At 33.0% G+C, this 21,265-nt stretch overlaps 1 protein-coding gene and 1 long non-coding RNA gene across 2 annotated transcripts; one reads left to right on the forward strand and one right to left on the reverse strand.

Moving 5' to 3' along the window:
• The first annotated feature begins 7,834 nt into the window (after positions 1–7,834).
• LOC145559493 (uncharacterized) lies at positions 7,835–10,624 on the forward strand. Its single transcript, XR_014092734.1, has 2 exons — positions 7,835–8,277; positions 10,257–10,624. It is a non-coding gene; the product is annotated as an uncharacterized LOC145559493 (long non-coding RNA).
• Positions 8,554–20,029, reverse strand: LOC145559492 (uncharacterized). Its single transcript, XM_081620911.1, has 4 exons — positions 19,610–20,029; positions 10,800–10,914; positions 10,242–10,349; positions 8,554–10,147 (listed from the first exon to the last, which is right to left on the reverse strand). Coding segments are annotated over exons 1-4 (378 nt in total). The 5' UTR covers positions 19,612–20,029; the 3' UTR covers positions 8,554–9,994.
• Positions 20,030–21,265: the final 1,236 nt, after the last annotated feature.

Genomic DNA, 21,265 nt, shown 5'->3' on the forward strand with positions numbered 1-21,265 from the left:
AAACTTTAATCCCTCTTATGGAACCCAACTTCGATCCCTGCTCTCCCCTCCCTTACAATTCTCTCTCCATTACTTCCTCCAATTTCAGATGACAATGTCGCCATTAATGGCGTCAAGTTCCACCGCTCCCCTGTTTTCGACGATGGGAAAGGGATGAAGTTTGGTCAGCAATGGAGGTGCGTCGCCGGAGTGAGGGTACAAAGCGGCAGATTAGATGGGGAGGGGGGCTGTTGCCAAGGGATGGGGAAAGGGAGGAGGTGGCTGCCGGGTGAAAGGGGTGGTGTTTTTGGTTTTTTTTTTAATTTTATTTATGGGCATATATGTAACCGTAACTTTTAAAAGTTAACGGCCAACTAACGTTTTTGTAACAATAAGGTTACGTTTATAACTTTTTAAAAGTTTGAGGCTACCATTGAGAACTGGAAAAAAAATTGGCTACCATTGAGAAAAAGCAAAAACACAAGGCTACCAGTGAGAATTTCCCTATAATTTCTTTTGACAAATGTGGTTTGTTAATTTTTTTTATTTTTTTTATAGTGGTTCGGTTTCAATTTGCAAAATCCAGAAACCGAAATCATATGGTTCGGTTTCGGAAATTAAAAAACCGAATAACCGAAACTGAAACGAATGTTTGGCCGAACCCTAAAATACCCTAGCCGAACTCTACATATTATATAAAGAAATAAAAAACTTAATCTTTCTCTAGCCTCTTTCCGCCCTTTCTGACTCCGTTCCTTTTCTCTTCTTTGCACTGCGGTGGATCTGGATTGGTTTGGTTTGGTTTTATGTAGTTGGGTTTGATTAGTGTGGTTTGGTTTTGTTTTTTTTGCTAAATTTCATGTTTATGATGCTTGATAGGAAATTCGGTGCGGTTTGGTTTTATATCTTCCATAAAACCGAAATTTTGGTGGTATGGTTTGGTTCGGTTTCAAACTGAAAGTGGTGCGGTGCGTTTTGCAAAATTCCAAAATCGAAATAAAGTGGTTCGGTTTCGGTTCAGCCAAAAAACATACCGAAAACCGAACTTCACCCCTACAAATTATATACTGCGTAATAAATTATTGATTTGAGGTTGATTCACAAATTAAATAACCCATACATGACCCGACCATATTTTGACATGACCCGAATATGACCTGAATATACGTGACTCGAATTGAAGTTATCTAAACTTAGGGTGAATTCTAACTTATTTTAGTTGTAATTTGAAATTTGGGTAACTGTTATCACGATATATTACACATGAATTGAAGCAATCTGAACTAGGGTGTGTTCTATTCACCTCATTTTGTCTATTCTGAATTTCTCGTAACTTATCTGAAGTTACATGAACTTATCTGAACTTATTAGACGTTATTCAAAGTTTTTTTAGATGTAATTTTACTTTAGTAACTCTTATCTAAACTTATTAAACTTGTACCGACTAATGTGAACTTGTTACACCTAAAATAAGTGAAAATAAGGTATACTAAACATACCCGTAACTGAATTTATCTAAACTTGAAACACCTGAAATACGTGGAAAAGAAGGTGAACAAAATAGATCTTAAGCTTAGATAAGTTCTCTGAAGTTTAGATATGATAGTTTGTTATTTTAGGAAAAATGAGTTTTGATAAGGGTTATCCATCCTTTTTACTAGACTCTATTAAACTCAGTAGAGGAAGCCGGTGCGATGTATGGTTTGTTTGAGTTCTTTTTATCATTCATTTTTGTTTATGTGCTAAAATTTGTTACATATTAAGATAAAATTCCTAATATGAAAAGATAATATTATATATTTAATTAGTTTATACTTAAAAATCTCATTTGTCAATTTCCCTTAACTTAAAGAAATAAATAATCTCTTATTTGTTTGGCTACAACAAAAATTTATAATCCTACATGGCGCACTAAGAAAATAAAATCCTACGTAGAGGTGTTAATTTGGTTAACCGGATGGAGTTCGGGTCGGGTCTACTCGAGTCGGGTATGTTCGTATCGGATATATTTGGGTCAAAATTATTCTTTTAACTCAGATCGGGTCGGGCCGGATCAAATTCGGATCATGGTAAATCGATTCCGAGTCAGATATGAGTTTGATCAACTCTAGATCGGTTCACTTTCGGTTCGGATTCAAAAGGGCTTTTACCGAGTTATTTCGTGTCGATTGGATTTGTGTTAGGTTGATTTCGGTTCGGATGATTTCGATTCGGTCAAGTTCGGTTTGATTAAGATAAGGTTGATCTGTACCCTTGATTCATCATTAGTGTTCAATTTCAATTCAATTCCTTTTTGTGCTTGGCTGGATTTTGGTCGAGTTGACCAAATTCATATCCAAATAAGGTTCCTTTTAAACTAGAGTAGTAGAGTTATTATTGAGTTTTTACCTTATTATTGGGTTTATATGAAGTCGTATCATATAAGTGAAACGATAAAAAATATAATGAGCTAGTGATATATTGACAAATGATAGTTACATATAGTGGTATATAGTATACATATAAGAATGTCATCTTTTTAAGGTTATTATAAATCTTGAATTGTACAATCTTCAATTTCATCTTTTAGATGAGACAAATGTAAAGCTTAGAAAGTAATTTTATACAATTGGTATGTACATGAAGTAAACTTGTTACTCTGGAATATTTTTTTTGTAGTAAAATAAGTTAACTTATTAGTAATTAGTTAATATAGTAGTATAAGAACTAAAAAAAAAAAGTTGATAATTAATTGTGATCGGGTTTTTCGGATCGGGTAAAAATCAAATTGAGTTAAAATCAGGTCGTGTTTATCAGTTCGGGTCAAAACAGATCGGATTTGATCAGTTATTTTTCGGGTCAACTTCGGATCGAGTTGTACTCGGGTCGGGTTAAATCGGTTCGATTTAAGTTCAGGTCGGGTCAAATCGGATTCGTGTTGTGTTCAGTTTGGATCAAATCGGTGCCGGGTTAATTTCAGATCGGGTCAAGTTCGGATTCGGGTCGAGTTCGGTTCAGTTACTGATCGGGTTTGGGTGTTGATTTTATCGGATCAAATCGGATCGGTTACAGTTCGAAACCGATAATTATTTTTGGGTTGGTTCGATTTTGACACCTCTAATCCTACGTCGTGGGTCTCTAAAATGAAATCCTACATTAGATTGGAATTTATAACACCTAATTTAGCTTCATTGGACCTTATTAAAGACCTTTTAGAAGTTATGAGACATTATATTAAACTTATTGGAATTTGTTGGGTGTCATTTATGTTATCATAACCTATTGGACTATATTAAAGTTATACCACTTTATTTATACTTGTTAGATCTTATTAAAGGTATTGAAATTTATTAGACGTGAAAAAACTTATGTAATTATAGTTAATTTAATTTCCATGTTTAGTTAACAAATATCTTCCTAACTATTTTATTTGATATATATTATACCTTTCATATTAGGTAATTCTTAATTTTCAAAAATGATTACATACAAAATCAATAATATAATATAAAAATAGACACCAGAAATGACACGTGTCAATTCCTAGTGTGGTATTTTTCGTCCAAAAAAACCCTTCTCTTTTTTGCTAACATTTTTTTTGAAAAATTTGGTACTCCATATAATATAACTATCATATTATTATTTGAAATATTTTATACGAACTTTTTGTACTGACTCCGTTTTTACATACTTGTTCCACTTTTCTTTTGCGGCCGTTTTTAAATACTTGCTCCATTTTCTTATCTGGAAAGCTTTTATAATATGTAATTCATTTTTCTCAACTAGTAGGACCCAATTTTATTACTTTTAAATTATCTCTCCTTCAATTTACCTTCCATTAACCCCACTACCTCTGTATTTTAATACTTTCTCCAAATTCTCCTAAAACTCCGCCCATGGAGAAATGGAGCAAGTATTTAAAAACGGAGGGAGTAGTAGATATATTGCTTTTTGTTATGATAATATCTAAATATGGATGACTATTATCCCATGTACAATCTAGAATATTCTAAAGTTGGGTATTTGGTCTTATCCATTGATGTAACCCTAGGTAATGTACATTATATATATCCCGTACTAGATGGACTATAAAATACAACGTAACAATCTTCCCTCATCTCTCTTTATTTTCTCTTCCATATTTAACACGTTATCAACACCATTGCTAGTCAACTGAGTAGGATTACCAAACATTTATCTAGAATCCCATATTATTATTATCATGTAAGTATGATCGCAACCCATAACAATTATAATTTTACATTTATCTACTTTTGATGCTTATTTATAAGAATATCAACATATATAACGAATACAGAGCATGATATATAATTTAAGGTTCCATTCTTATTTTTCTCCATGCTAACGTTCTCATCTTCTATTTCGTTCTTATTTATGCATGACTTGTATCAGGTTTATTTACGCATGATTATAACGTTTAGTACATATTTTGGATACTATTTATATATACTTATCTTTTAATATTATTTTGTATAGTGAAAAATATCGAACCTTGCCAAGCTCGAATTTGTGGCCCTTGATATTACCGGAAAGAATTATTTATCATGGGTATTAGATGCTGAAATACACCTAGATGCTAAAGGGCTTGGTGAAACAATAAAATAGGCTAATAAGGCAACACCTCAAGATAAGGCTAAAACCATGATTTTTCTTCGCCATCACCTCCATGAAGGGCTCAAAAATGAATATTTAACTGTGAAAGACCCACAAATCCTTTGGAGTAATCTAAAGGAAAGGTATGACCACCAAAAAACAGTGATACTCCCTAGAGCTCGTTATGAATGGTTGAATTTGAGATTGCAAAGTTTTAAATCTGTTAGTGAATATAACTCAACTATGTTTAAAATAACTTCTCAATTGAAATTATGTGGAGAAAATATTACTGATGGAGAAATGCTTGAAAAGACATACTCCACTTTCCATGCTAATAATATTGTCCTGCAGACACAATATAGAGAAAAAGGTTTTAAAAAATATTCTGAATTAATATCTTGTCTTCTTGTGGCTGAGCAAAATAACGAGCTGTTAATGAAAAATCATGAATCACGTCCTACTAGCTCTACTCCATTTCCTGAAGCGAATGTGACAACCCAGAACGGGAAAGAAACTAAAAACAGAGACCATTCCAGCAGTAGTGGTCGAGGTAGAGGTCGTGGTCGTGGCCAATGGCGCGGCCGGGGTCGTGGGCGTGGATATGGTAGAGGTCGTGGAGGTCATTTCATAAACTCACATTCCCACTAGAAGTGGGAACGTAGGGATGAAAAAGAGAAAAGTGATAACAATATATGTTACCGTTGTGGAGGAAAAGGTCATTGGTCTCGGGTTTGTAGAACTCCAAAGCATCTTATTGAACTTTACCAAGAATCATTGAAGAAAGGAAAGAAAGTTGAGGCAAACCTTGTTCTTGAAGATGGTGAAGGTGATTTTGATTTTCGCAATGCCAATCAATTTAATGTTGGTGATTTCCTTACTTCCTTGGAAGGGAATAATTTTGATTTTGGCAGTACAACTCATTTAGAAGTTGCTGATTTCTTCACTACCCCAGAAGGGAATAATTAAAATTATATTGTTTTATGTCAGTTTTAAGTATTAGACTTATGTTTGCTTATTCTAGTGATTTATTTAAGTTTATTTCTTTCGTTGTAATAAGGATTTTTGCTTTATAAATTTATGAGCTATTTGAGTGTTTTTATTGATTTATTTGTTTTATCATTTTTATTTTTATGCTTAATATTTTGACATGTATTTTATTTCATGAAGAACATGGATATTACTCAAGTTCAATTTGCTATGAATGGTGAAGAATTATGTCTTGCTGACAGTGCAACTACACATACAATACTTAAAAATAAAAAATATTTCTCTCATTTGATGATGAAAAGAACTAATGTGACTACCATATCGAGTAGTAAAAATATCATTGAGGGCTCCTGAAGAGCCACTATAAAGTTACCTTGGGGAACTGAAATTAAAATAATTGATGCTTTATACTCCCCATTGTCTCAAAGAAATTTATTAAGTTTTAAGGATATTCGCAACAATGATTATCATATTGAGATAATTAATGAAGAAAATAACGAATTCCTTCAAATCACAAATATAACTCAAGGCTCAAAACATGTTTTGGAGAAACTACCTACACTCTCTAGTGGTTTGTACTACACAAAAATCAATGCTATTGAAGCTCATGCTATAGTAAACCAGAAGTTTACTGATGATTTTGTTGTTTGGCATGACCGGTTAGGCCATCCCGGTTCAATAATGATGCGAAAAATAATTACGAATTCATGTGGACATTCTTTGAAGAGCCAGCAGATTCTTCATAATAATTTTTCATGTGCTGCTTGCTCAGAAGACAAGTTGATTATTCGCCCATCACCAGCTAAAATTAATTTTGAATCAATTAGTTTTCTAGAACGTATACAAGGAGATATTTGTGGGCCCATACATCCCCCATGTGGACCATTTAGATATTTTATGGTTTTAATTGATGCATCAACTAGATGGTCACATGTGTCTTTGTTATCAACTCGTAACCTGGCGTTGGCGAGATTACTTGCCCAATTGATTAAGTTACGGGCACATTTTCCAGATACTCCCATTAAGACTATTCGGCTTGACAATGCTGGTGAATTTACATCTCAAGCTTTTAATGATTATTGCATGTCCATTGGGATAAATGTTGAACATCCTGTAGCACATGTTTATACACAAAACGGTCTAGCAGAGTCATTAATAAAACGTATTCAGTTAATTGCTAGACCATTGCTTATGAAATCCAATCTCCCAATTTCTGCTTGGGGACATGCTATATTACATGCAACAACACTAATTCGCATTAGGCCAACAAGTTATCACAAGTTCTCCCCATTACAATTGGTTTATGGTCAGGAACCAAATATTTCCCATCTAAGAATTTTTGGATGTGCGATTTATGTTCCAATAGCTCCACCACAACGCACTAAGATGGGTCCTCAAAGGAGGTTGGGTATATATGTTGGGTTTAAATCCCCGTCAATAATTAAATATCTTGAGCCTACAACAGGGGATTTATTTACGGCTCGTTTTGCAGATTGTCATTTTAACGAGTCACTTTTCCCAACATTAGGGGGAGAAAAGAGAGAGCCGGAAAATGAAATTAAATGGAATGAATTATCATTATCCTATCTTGATCCTCGAACTAAACAATGTGAACTGGAAGTTCAAAAGATAATTCATTTACAAAGTTTAGCGAATCAATTGCCAGAATCGTTTGCTAACCCAAAAAGAGTGACCAATTCACATATTCCAGCTGTTAATGCTCCATTTAAAATAGATGTCCCGGAAGGACAAAATAAAATTGTTAATGAGTCTAAACCACGCCAGAAATGTGGAAGACCAATAGGTTCCAAAGATAAGAATCCTCGGAAAAGAAAAGGAGCATTGATTGATGATGGTCAAATTGAAGAAACAATTTCCGAAGGATCACCAGAAGAGACTTTAGACATGATACAAGAAGAAATTCAGGTACCTGATAATGAAGAAATTTCAATAAATTATATCATGTCTGGAATTACATGGAACCGAAATCAAATCGACGTCGATGATGTTTTTGCATGCAATGTAGCATTAGATGTTATGGATAATAATGAGGATCATGAACCAAAATCCATTGAAGAATGTAGACAAAGAAATGATTGGCCAAAATGGAAAGAAGCAATTGAAGCAAAATTAAAATCTCTTGGAAAAAGAGAAGTATTCGGACCAGTAGTCCGTACACCTGAAGAAATTTCAACTATTTAATTGTTGTACAAATGTTATTATTGCAACCCAAATCATCAAAATATATATATTTTTTAAAATTATATATATTTTTTAAAGATTTGACATATATAAAATAAAATTAAAAAAAAAAAAAAAAAGTCCGGCAAAACTAGGAAATAAGTGCTTATTTTATACTTGTAATTTATACTTGTATGTAACAAGTACTTGTAATTCTTTTGGTTTCAAAAAAAAAAAAAAAAAGTAATAATTTTATCCTTTTTTATTAATTATTTCATTAGATTATGTAAAGATTTTAAGCCAACTTTGACAAGACGAGTCTCTGAGTCTCTAGTTTCTCTTCCTACTTCTTTCTCTCACCTCTGTTCCACTTTCATTTTTCATTTCTCAAATTCTCCCAGGTGAGGGTTTTAAGAAAGGCAGCGTGCTCGTACGGCAGTCGGCGGCGGGTTGGTTTGCAGGAACTACAATCAAGCTTGCAACCTTCGTCAAACGTTGATCAAGTGCCGTGTTCGTTGGATCCACTAAACTAATTATGTAAGTAAATTACCTTTTAATTTGTATGAAATATTTATTATTGTCACCCCTATAAAGTTGATGTTTGTGTATGGGATGATTTGCATGTATGTGTATTTCACAATTCTGAGCTTTATTGTCTTAATTCTTCCCAATTTTCCCTATAATGGAGTACACTAGTTTATGGGGTTCGATTGGTGTGTTATGTGATTTCATAATCAGGTGTAATAAACCCATTAAATATAGTATCAAGTTTTGGGGAAAAAGTAGAGAAGTATTGTTTTCATTCACGGTGAGGTTCAAAAGCTTATTTTGTTAGGACATAGAAAATGGTGAAATTTGGGTTTTGTGTGTGTTTAATTATGTGGGGTTGGTGGATTGCAGAAGGTTGAAGAAAGAGTATTCATATAACGGTTAAATGTGAACAAGGTAGTATTAAGAATAAGTTGTTGGTCATTTAAATTTGATTACAACCTATTTGTATGTGATTTAATTATTGTCCATATGATACATGGTCGGTGCATGTTTTGTTGATGAAGCTTATTTTAATGAAATGAAACAAAGTTCCAACAAATTAAGTAGGAGTAAGTTAAAGGTGAAATGATTTGCATGAAAAAATTTAGAGCTATCTTTGCTCAGCTTATACAGGCTTAAGGTGCGTTTTATAAATTAATTTTTGATGTTGTACCTTGATTTGTTTGAATGGAATACTGAAAAAAAATAACTTACTCACTTTTGTCAATTTTTATCAAGAGCTATATCTATTTGAAGAAATACACACAAGTCTTTTTCATTGGCTTAAGGTGGGTTATTTTCTTTGGGAAGATAACATGAATGGGCCTTTTAGGGGACCACTTATTAGGGAATATAGACAATAACACTGAACCTTTTTTTTCATAAAAGTTGGGAATTACATATTTCACGGAACTTCTTTTTCTGCTTCTTCTTCATATACATTCCAATAATGTACTATTCTGGGGGATGATGGACCGCTACCCGGTATAGGCTACCCCGCCCAATACCAAGTGACGTCAATTTTTTTTTTTTTTTTTTTATATAAATAACAGTACTTAATGACTTAATAACAGTATTTGATAAATTAATAACAGTACCTTAATTTAAAATAACAGCTTTAAATAATACACTGATTTTTACTATAGTCCGATCTGATAATTACTTTAAATGACTTTTAACGGTACTAGTTATCACAACTCTACTACTTATGCATCAAAATAAATTATTTTAACAGATTAAAAGCCCACCATGTTTCGCAATAATAGTTATTTAACTTTCTATATTTACAAAAAATACAAAAGCGGATGTTTTTATCCCGTCTCGAAGATCCGCTTTTCCTCGAGAAACAATCCAACGTTCTATGTAGTCAAGTCTGTGGTTTAGTAACAAATTCCTTCTTTAAATCCTTTAGTAACTTAGGAGAAACCCAATTATTCTTAGTCATGCAAAACAAGCATGAAAAAGTAAGTAAGATGAAATGTCGAAGGAACTTCGCTTTGTCCTTAGTCTCCAACAAGCATTCATTATATACGAGGTTGTAGTTCATCCCACCGTAATTGTCGTAGTACTCCTTCACCTCCCGATCAGAACCTAGCACTTCGGGGAAGGTGTATGTGTCTTCTCCGGAAGGCACTCCCGTGATCCAACCCACCATATCGGCATCGATTCGAATATCATATCCTTCACTAATTTTCAGCATTCCCTTATCATGGTCCCACCGACTTTACAACCATGCAATAAATTTTCTATGTACCTTGTCTATTCTCAACTCTAATAGTGAGCCAAAACCTGCCCTCTTTACCCACTTGCGTCTTACAGGGCCCAATTTCTTCACAAGCTCACATACTAGCTTTGGATATACTCTCATCGTTGGGTACTGCAAAATAGGAAAGTGTAAACACAAGTACAATTTAATCCTTGCATTATGACATATATTATTTGTCAAAGTATAGCTCTTAATTGTCACCAACCTGTTTTCCTTTTAGTTTCTCAGATTCTGGTTTAGGGGGTCTTCCGGGCCCTCCATTCCGCCATTTCCCCTTCGTCTTTGGCTCAGGGACAGAATCTTCGTGTACATCCTTCACATAAAGGAAACATTAAGTGCATTGACAATACATTACACAGGTTGGCTGCTATATGTTGCGCTTCTGCCAGTAGTTCATGCTTGATTGCAGCAGGCAGGCCCAGTGTGGAGTAATAGTTAGTTCTGGAGTACATTCATCTTTTCCACTATAAGATGATCTCTATATATGTTCCCTTATAATTTTTTTTAAATGATTCAGTGTAACATGATTGAATCGAGTCCTTTAAAAATTATGGTTTATCGTATTAGAATTTACTTATGACATTATCATTTTTCTTTTCCATTTTAAAGCATTAGGCTTAACAAATAATAATTGTTGCTGCCATTTAAAGACATAACCATTAATATGTTGTGCATCTACCAATAGCAACTACCAATATTTAAGAATCGAAAAACCTCGTCAAAAAAAAAAGAGAATCACAAACTAAATCAATTAGGTTTATACCTCACTGACTTCTGTGTGTTGTGGTTCCCCATCAAGTGCAGCCTCCACATAAATGGAGGCAATAGATGTTATTGTCTCCCAATTCGAATCAACCGGGTCTATCAATGGGACTTCCCTACAATGTTATACGCAAACACGGTCACCCCAACAAAGAACTAATTATAATTATCAAAACATGATAAAATAACAATCATTTGCATAAACGACAATAGAGTACAGTTTTGTCACATTAATATAACTCTAGGCTCAACTACTATGCTTATGAGAGGATTACAAAAAAAAAAAAAAAAAAAAAAAAAAAAAAAAAAAAAACATTTGGCACATTATTAAACAAAAAGCTATAAAGTACAAATATGACAAAAATAAGTTACTTAAATGCTAATAAAGAATAGTAGAGAAAGTATTGCCCACTACCAGGTAGGGACTAAGAAAGTCCATACCACCGTTGAAAAAAAAATTTCGCTAAGTGTTGGAAAAAAGTTATTTCCTATTTTAATACTGTTATTTTATGTTCTAGCCTGTTAAAATAACATTTAATACTGTTATATGTTTCTTTAATATTGTTTTCGAGGTGTTATTTTGATCTTTTCAGCAGTACTTATATATTAAAAGAATAAGTATTTGTGTTAAAAATTAAGTATTATATTTAAATACAGTTATTATATAAGTGAAATCTATTATTAAGAAAGACAATACAGTTATTCTAAATTAGAAACTGGTAAGCTGCGTGATTTGGTATCAGAGCCATAACGGTTAAAAGCTAAATTAAGTTATAAATAATTAAGTAAAACTGGAGAATACTAGGCCCTCTACAGAGTGTAAGAAACCTGATTTTAAGCATTATTATCATATTCCTGAAAATACTAATAATTTTGGCCCAGTCCTTAATTATATAGTAGATCAAATTGGCGAATTAAGATCGGAAGTTGATAACATACATGCTCGTTGTATTAATATCGAAAATAAGATATCAATAAGCACAACCGATATTAATAAAAAAGTAAGCGATCTAAACGAACAGGTTAAACAAGTTCAACTTGCTTTAACAAACGAAGTTAAGCATCAACTTGGAAAAGAAGTATCACCTAATAAAGATAAAATCATCCCATATAAATATAAATATCCTTTTCAAAACCTAGATAAAAATAAAAAGTTTACTATAACACTCCCTAAAAGACCGACTAGTAACCAAGAAAAGAATAAAGAAACCAAACATGAGCCCTCATCTTCAGGATAAAACACTAAATGAATTACAGGGCCTATTCGACAAAGAAGAAGACCCTAATAAGCTTAACGAAATCATGAATTTAATTTCTAAAAAGGGGATTGCTTCTGATAATGAAATAGAGGAAAATAATTGTGCTACTTTAGAGGAAGATTTATATCAACAAATGGGAATAATGAAGTTAAATGATCTTGACTTTTTACCCATAGAAGTTGTTCAACGAAAGATCGAAAACAAACTAGGAAAAAGAGTAATGGATAATAATGATGTTGGAGAAGAAATTATTAATGTAAACAATGTTATCCAAAGACCTAGGTACCAAGGAGAAGGAAGTTGCACACGACCAAGATACATACCAGGGAAGACTACTCGGTTTAGTGTCAAGGTTATGCCTACTCATATACCTAAACAAGAAGAAGTGACTCTTGAACCCATTAGTCAAACTGGTTATAAACTTAAATTAGACGGTGTAAGAGATAGACAAGATGTTTTAGATCAATGGAAGAAGAGTATGAGTAGTGTACTTAATTTAAATACTAAATGGACTTCAGAAAATTTCTTAAACTATATTGAACAGTCTCTACAGCTGTGTAGAAGATTGGTACGATGGAATAGATGAAGAAGTAAAGACTGCATTAAGAGCTAGTGAATCACCTACAAGAATGTTTAGGCAGTTATGTCAATATATTGAGTTAGAGTTCATTGGTCCTAGAACCGATCCTAATGAGAAACGAATGGAATATCAAAGAAAGTTAAGTAATTTATCCATCTGTAATATGAAATATGTTGATGATTATATTATGGAATTTGAAACATATTATTATAAAATTGGTGAAAATGAAACAAATCTTGGAATGTTCTACGACAAATTACCCAATCCTCTTAATGAAGAGATTAGTGAAAAATATCAAGAATGGAGAAAGAAATTTTTAGCTAGGGATGCCCTAGGTAATATAATTGCTTTCCTTAGAAAGTGGATTGAAAAGAAGTGTAGAGAGGTTGCAGAAACTCAACAAATGAAGAGACAATTTCTCACTTGTTGGGATTTCCCAAATAACTATGGATGCGAAAGGAAAAACTATAATAAAAGAAAGAGCTATAAGAAAAACAAATTTGACCGATCAAGAGGAGAAACCTATAAGAAGAAGTATTATAAACATAAATATAGAAAACCAAGTAGGTTTTTCAGAAAGGCAACATATTGTCCTGAGAAAAAGAAAACATGCAAGTGTTGGTCTTGTGGAGAACTAGGACATTATGCTAATGAATGTAAGAAAGCTAATCATAAACTAATGGAAGCCTTAGGAAGTTGGGATTACATAGAAATACCAGAAGACGAGGCTTTAGAATTGGCTTTAAATAACAATAAAGGAATAGTAGAGATCATAGAAGAGGAAAATGAGTATAATGAAGAACCTGAAGTTAATGATGAGTTTGAAGATGAAAATTATGAAGAAATAAATAACATGATGGAAGGAGAAGAATTAGAAAATTCAGAATCAGATGACAATGAGGAAGATAAAAGCAAAATGAAAATAGGTCAACTAAAAAGAGCTGAGTATTCATTTGAAGATAATGACCTAGATCAAGTAAACAAAGAAAGCTGGAATTTTCCCCAAATTACTAAAGATAAAATATTTAAAACTTCTTTCTTTAAGACTAGAACTAAATATGTATGTGAAGAAATGGAAGGAAGTATAGTAATCGAAGATTGTGAACAAAAAGCAGCCGAAATTAATATCATAAACTGGAAAAGTATTAAAAAACATAAAGAAAAGGGGAATTATAGCTATATTTGTATTGGTGCAGTACAAGTATACATAACTCCTTTGCAAGATTTTGGTAAGGATGTTAAATGCTTGAGTTTTATTTGTGATATTAGACATAAAGAATTTTATGATCAAATAATTAGTGGTATCACATGTAACTTAAGTCAAGGAACGGTAAGCTATATATGTGAACCTAGATATTATGTGAGCTTAGAGGATTCCTTTGTGTCAAAGTTCTTAGCTATCAAGATATTAACAGAAGGAGTGAAAATGCATAAAGGAACACGACCCATATAATTAAGATGGAAGGTGGTTTATAAGTTGGTAAACACTATAGACTCATCTTTTAAGAAACAAATAGTCGATGCTCAAAAATATGAGCAAGGAGGAGGTCCTAAGAAGAAAATTACACCTATAAAGGTAAATCCTAATGAAATTGAAATTGAAAAAACTTGGGAAGAATTCTTTATGAACCCTGCAGTTAGTAATAGATCAAGTAAGATGTTAATTGATGAATCAGGACTACTTCATATTGGAATGAATACAAAGCCTAAATTATAGAGAAATATGAGTTTTAGAACACCAAGTCTAAGTAGACAAAATTCAACAATAATAAAAATGAAAAAACAAGGTGATGAAAAGCCAGAAGAGGATGAAGAAGAAATATTAGTTCTACTAAAGAAACTAAATGAAAAATATGAAAGCAAAAAAGCCTTAAAACAACCGGCAAGGCATAGCATTGATATGGGATCATGTTCTAATTTCGAGTTAAATGAAGATCCAAATAATCCTATTGATAAAAGGAAGGTAATTGGATATAAAACCAAAACTGTAAGTGAACCAGTATATGAGGATGAAGTTAATATGCAAATGGAAGCTTGTAATGAAATATCCAGTACTAATCCTAATAGCATTTATATTCCGATTGATATATGCATTGAGGATTACAATAAATATAGATTATGTGCATATATTGATAGTGGTTGTTCTACGTGTTTTGGAAAGAAATCATTATTTCCAGAATTCTTGTGGAAAAAGGCCAAAAATCCTATGCAAGTTAGAATTGCTAATAATAGTGTCATGATGCATACAGAGATAATTGAAGATTTAAAAATAGAAATTGAAGGAGTTCAATGTGTTATTCCCATTTTATGGGCAACTAATCAACCTAGTCATGATATGATAATAGGAAATAATTTTCAAAGATTATACTCCCCATGCACTTAAACTATTGATCAAATAATCTTTACTATTAATGGTCATTATGTTCCCATACAGAAAATAACAAAGGCATATACTCATCAGACAATGGAATTTACGCGCAGCCAGCGTGGTGATAGGGTTACTCCTACACAACGAGAGGTTGCACTTAGAATTTCTGAGTGTGATTCATCATTAATATATCAGATAAATAAGCAACAAGAAAAACTATGCGAAAAATTATATTCAACAAATCCTTTAGAACATTGGGAAAAGGATAAAGCATTTGCTAAGATAACTCTAACAAATCCCAATAAGATTATTAGAGTGAGACAAATGGTTTATACCTACCAAGATATTCAGGAGTTTGATGAACAAATAAAAGAGTTGCTTAATAAAAAGCTAATTAGGAATAGCAAAAGTCCTCATAATAGTCCAGCATTCATGGTAAGAAATCATGCAGAAGAAAAAAGAGGTAAAGCTAGAATGGTTATTAATTATAAACAACTAAATGATAATACTGTTTTTGATGGCTATTATATTCCTAATAAAACTGTGTTATTTAATAGAATACAAGGAGCCACATGGTTTTCTAAAATGAATTGTAAGAGTGGCTGCTGGCAAATTAAAATGGAAGAAGAAAGCATTCCTTTAACTGCATTTAGTGCCCCTCAAGGGCATTATGAATGGCTAGTAATGCCTTTTGGGTTAAAAAATGCTCCACAAATATTTCAGAGAAGAATGGATAATATTTTTAGAGAACTTAATCATTGTTGTTTGGTCTATATAGATGATATTTTAATATTCTCAAAAGATTTAGAACAACATAAGAATGATCTTAAAGCAGTAACTCAAAAATGTGCAGAGCATGGTATAATCCTTGGAAAGGATAAATGTGTTTATGCTAAACAAGAAATTGAGTTTCTTGGATTAGAAATTAAAGCAGGACAAATAATATTGCAAAAACATATTTTAGAAAAGATTGAAAAATTTCCTGATAAAATTGAAGATAGAAAGCAACTAGAAAGGTTTCTAGGATGTTTAACCTATGCTTCTGATTTTATAGAAAATCTTGCTTTATTAAGGAAGCCATTACAGAAAAAACTCAAGAAAGAAATAACTTGGAACTGGAAGGAAAGTGATTCCAAAATTGTTCAAGATTTAAAAGCTATGTGTAAAGACCTTCCTGTACTAACACTACCTACTAGTGAAGATGATTTAATCCTTGAAACAGATGCTAGTAATGAGCACTGGAGTGCTGTGTTAAAAATAAAAGAAGGAGAAAGACTTTGCAGATATAGCAGTGGAAGTTTTAACAAAGCTGAGTTAAACTATCCTACAATGCAAAAGGAAATCCTTGCAGTTATTAGAGGGATCGAGAAGTTTTTAATCTTCTTAGCCCCTAAACAGTTCTTAATAAGAACAGATTGCAAAGGCATACTCGGTTTTGTTAAAAAGAATTTGTCTAATATGCAAGCGCAAGGGAGACTCCTGCGTTGGCAATTATGGCTTAACCAATTCTCTTTTACTGTTGAACATATATAGGGAACAAAGAATTCTTTGGCAGACAGTTTGACCAGAGAATTAGCTAATGTCGTCCAAGAAGCTCAAGACTACACAAAAACCTCCTGCATATCAACTTCAAAAGATGGATGTAGAGAGGAAAACTCTCATTGATGAGACCGAGAAGGCAATGGAGCGGGTTTCACCCTCCAGTTGGGCCTTAATGCAAGGCTTGATCATATCAGCAAAACAACGTTCGCGAGATGGTTTAATTAAGGGTTGCCATCGGGCAGTCCAAAGGATATTGATGTTCGAGATAACAATTATGTTATTTCAGCTCATTCCTGATGTACGAGATATAATATTAAACAAAATAAGAGATAATGATTCTAGGACATGGTACGAGTTGGTGGCTACAAGGTCCAGTAAATTCTTTGATCTTCGAGATCTATGGGGAGAAAGAGTAGAGTTTCCCAAAAACTCTAAAGTTGCATCGTTGCGAATCTACCCATATCCTCTTAATAAAAATGCTCCATTCATTAGTATACATTACAAGGCTTGGGATTATGGAATGGTACATGATTTTTATGAATTCCCTACTCCTAATGACTCTTTCTTTCCAAGACTTACCAAGTTCCAGCAGTACGCATTCAACAAGGTTCGAAAATATTGTGAAGACAAAAAAGACGAATTTCGGTTAAGCGTAAAGGTACAACGTGCTAATATCGAAGTTAAAGAAGGAAAAGTAAGTCCCCCGCATTACTTAATAGTATTTGGGGGAGTGAGGTATTGCAAAGATCCCATACTAATTCGTCAGAAGACGGTTAGAAATCCAACTGAAGCAAGAGGATTGGAGTTTTTCTACATTTCACAATATCTTAACGATTTTATAAAAAGGAAAGAAATTCCTCTTGTCATATTTCGTGTTGGTAACACAACAATTGTGGCACCTAACAAGATGAAAGAATATTTAGTAGATGGCATAGACAATACCGAGTCAATCTATAAATATTTAGAAGATATCGAAAGAGGAAAGTTTCTGTCATTTGAAGGCTATGAGTATCTGTTTGAAGCATTCATGAGTTGGGATGACGAGTATGCAGCCAAGTGTGTCGCAGACCTTTGCAGAGAGAATCCTATTTACGAAGACAGTAAAGATAGTGAGGGAGGCCTACAAGAAATGATGATGGATGAAATTATGAATGCATGAGCCCACACCAGCAATTATTCAAGGCATATTTACTGTAGCCACGTTTTATTAATTGTTTCTATCTTAAAGTATCTTTGTAAAAAACAATGGTGTAGAATTGCTTGCTGAGTCAGGATAAGGGTCCTATGTAAATTTGCTTCCCTATAGAAAGGGACTTAGGTCAAGAAGTGAAGGCAGAGTTGGAAGAGTTAGCTAGAGAATTGCTCTGAAAACATTAGAGAGTCCTCTAGAGAAAGATACTCACCTTAAGAGACAGATTGGTTCTCCATCTCTCTTAAAGTAGAGAAAAACTCTAGTTCAGCTTATGTCTGTTTAAGCTTTTAGTTTGTGTGTTTGTTGTAATATATGAGTGTTGTAATCTTTTCAAATTAAATAAAAGTTTCGTTCAAGAAGGGAACGTTATCCTCTTGAACCTTATATATCAAATGAGATATCTGTCTATTTAGTTCCATCATAAACACAATAAGGATTGTCTAATTAGAGATTACGGTCTAAGGTAGGAAACGAATTAGATCTGTGCTGAGCCTGATCTAAGGAAGATAGGGTTGGGGTTAGCTACCTTGATAAAGCTGGAAGCTCAAAACGCCGGAGGTTCCATTGTCGACTAAGTTCAGGTATTGGTCAAAACTCTCTAGTTAAATAACTATTATTGCGAAGCATGGTGGGCTTTTAATCTGTTAAAATAATTTATTTTGATGCATAAGTAGTAGAGTTGTGATAACTAGTACCGTTAAAAGTCATTTAAAGTAATTATCAGATCGGACTATAGTAAAAATCAGTGTATTATTTAAAGCTGTTATTTTAAATTAAGGTACTGTTATTAATTTATCAAATACTGTTATTAAGTCATTAAGTACTGTTATTTATATAAAAAAAAAAAAAAAAAAAATTGACGTCACTTGGTATTGGGCGGGGTAGCCTATACCGGGTAGCGGTCCATCATCCCCCAGAATAGTACATTATTGGAATGTATATGAAGAAGAAGCAGAAAAAGAAGTTCCGTGAAATATGTAATTCCCAACTTTTATGAAAAAAAAGGTTCAGTGTTATTGTCTATATTCCCTAATAAGTGGTCCCCTAAAAGGCCCATTCATGTTATCTTCCCAAAGAAAATAACCCACCTTAAGCCAATGAAAAAGACTTGTGTGTATTTCTTCAAATAGATATAGCTCTTGATAAAAATTGACAAAAGTGAGTAAGTTATTTTTTTTCAGTATTCCATTCAAACAAATCAAGGTACAACATCAAAAATTAATTTATAAAACGCACCTTAAGCCTGTATAAGCTGAGCAAAGATAGCTCTAAATTTTTTCATGCAAATCATTTCACCTTTAACTTACTCCTACTTAATTTGTTGGAACTTTGTTTCATTTCATTAAAATAAGCTTCATCAACAAAACATGCACCGACCATGTATCATATGGACAATAATTAAATCACATACAAATAGGTTGTAATCAAATTTAAATGACCAACAACTTATTCTTAATACTACCTTGTTCACATTTAACCGTTATATGAATACTCTTTCTTCAACCTTCTGCAATCCACCAACCCCACATAATTAAACACACACAAAACCCAAATTTCACCATTTTCTATGTCCTAACAAAATAAGCTTTTGAACCTCACCGTGAATGAAAACAATACTTCTCTACTTTTTCCCCAAAACTTGATACTATATTTAATGGGTTTATTACACCTGATTATGAAATCACATAACACACCAATCGAACCCCATAAACTAGTGTACTCCATTATAGGGAAAATTGGGAAGAATTAAGACAATAAAGCTCAGAATTGTGAAATACACATACATGCAAATCATCCCATACACAAACATCAACTTTATAGGGGTGACAATAATAAATATTTCATACAAATTAAAAGGTAATTTACTTACATAATTAGTTTAGTGGATCCAACGAACACGGCACTTGATCAACGTTTGACGAAGGTTGCAAGCTTGATTGTAGTTCCTGCAAACCAACCCGCCGCCGACTGCCGTACGAGCACGCTGCCTTTCTTAAAACCCTCACCTGGGAGAATTTGAGAAATGAAAAATGAAAGTGGAACAGAGGTGAGAGAAAGAAGTAGGAAGAGAAACTAGAGACTCAGAGACTCGTCTTGTCAAAGTTGGCTTAAAATCTTTACATAATCTAATGAAATAATTAATAAAAAAGGATAAAATTATTACTTTTTTTTTTTTTTTTTGAAACCAAAAGAATTACAAGTACTTGTTACATACAAGTATAAATTACAAGTATAAAATAAGCACTTATTTCCTAGTTTTGCCGGACTTTTTTTTTTTTTTTTTTAATTTTATTTTATATATGTCAAATCTTTAAAAAATATATATAATTTTAAAAAATATATATATTTTGATGATTTGGGTTGCAATAATAACATTTGTACAACAATTAAATAGTTGAAATTTCTTCAGGTGTACGGACTACTGGTCCGAATACTTCTCTTTTTCCAAGAGATTTTAATTTTGCTTCAATTGCTTCTTTCCATTTTGGCCAATCATTTCTTTGTCTACATTCTTCAATGGATTTTGGTTCATGATCCTCATTATTATCCATAACATCTAATGCTACATTGCATGCAAAAACATCATCGACGTCGATTTGATTTCGGTTCCATGTAATTCCAGACATGATATAATTTATTGAAATTTCTTCATTATCAGGTACCTGAATTTCTTCTTGTATCATGTCTAAAGTCTCTTCTGGTGATCCTTCGGAAATTGTTTCTTCAATTTGACCATCATCAATCAATGCTCCTTTTCTTTTCCGAGGATTCTTATCTTTGGAACCTATTGGTCTTCCACATTTCTGGCGTGGTTTAGACTCATTAACAATTTTATTTTGTCCTTCCGGGACATCTATTTTAAATGGAGCATTAACAACTGGAATATGTGAATTGGTCACTCTTTTTGGGTTAGCAAACGATTCTGGCAATTGATTCGCTAAACTTTGTAAATGAATTATCTTTTGAACTTCCAGTTCACATTGTTTAGTTCGAGGATCAAGATAGGATAATGATAATTCATTCCATTTAATTTCATTTTCCGGCTCTCTCTTTTCTCCCCCTAATGTTGGGAAAAGTGACTCGTTAAAATGACAATCTGCAAAACGAGCCGTAAATAAATCCCCTGTTGTAGGCTCAAGATATTTAATTATTGACGGGGATTTAAACCCAACATATATACCCAACCTCCTTTGAGGACCCATCTTAGTGCGTTGTGGTGGAGCTATTGGAACATAAATCGCACATCCAAAAATTCTTAGATGGGAAATATTTGGTTCCTGACCATAAACCAATTGTAATGGGGAGAACTTGTGATAACTTGTTGGCCTAATGCGAATTAGTGTTGTTGCATGTAATATAGCATGTCCCCAAGCAGAAATTGGGAGATTGGATTTCATAAGCAATGGTCTAGCAATTAACTGAATACGTTTTATTAATGACTCTGCTAGACCGTTTTGTGTATAAACATGTGCTACAGGATGTTCAACATTTATCCCAATGGACATGCAATAATCATTAAAAGCTT

The sequence above is a fragment of the Chenopodium album genome, chromosome 9 (assembly GCF_948465745.1).
Source record: "Chenopodium album chromosome 9, dcCheAlbu1.1, whole genome shotgun sequence".
Lineage (NCBI taxonomy): Eukaryota > Viridiplantae > Streptophyta > Magnoliopsida > Caryophyllales > Amaranthaceae > Chenopodium > Chenopodium album.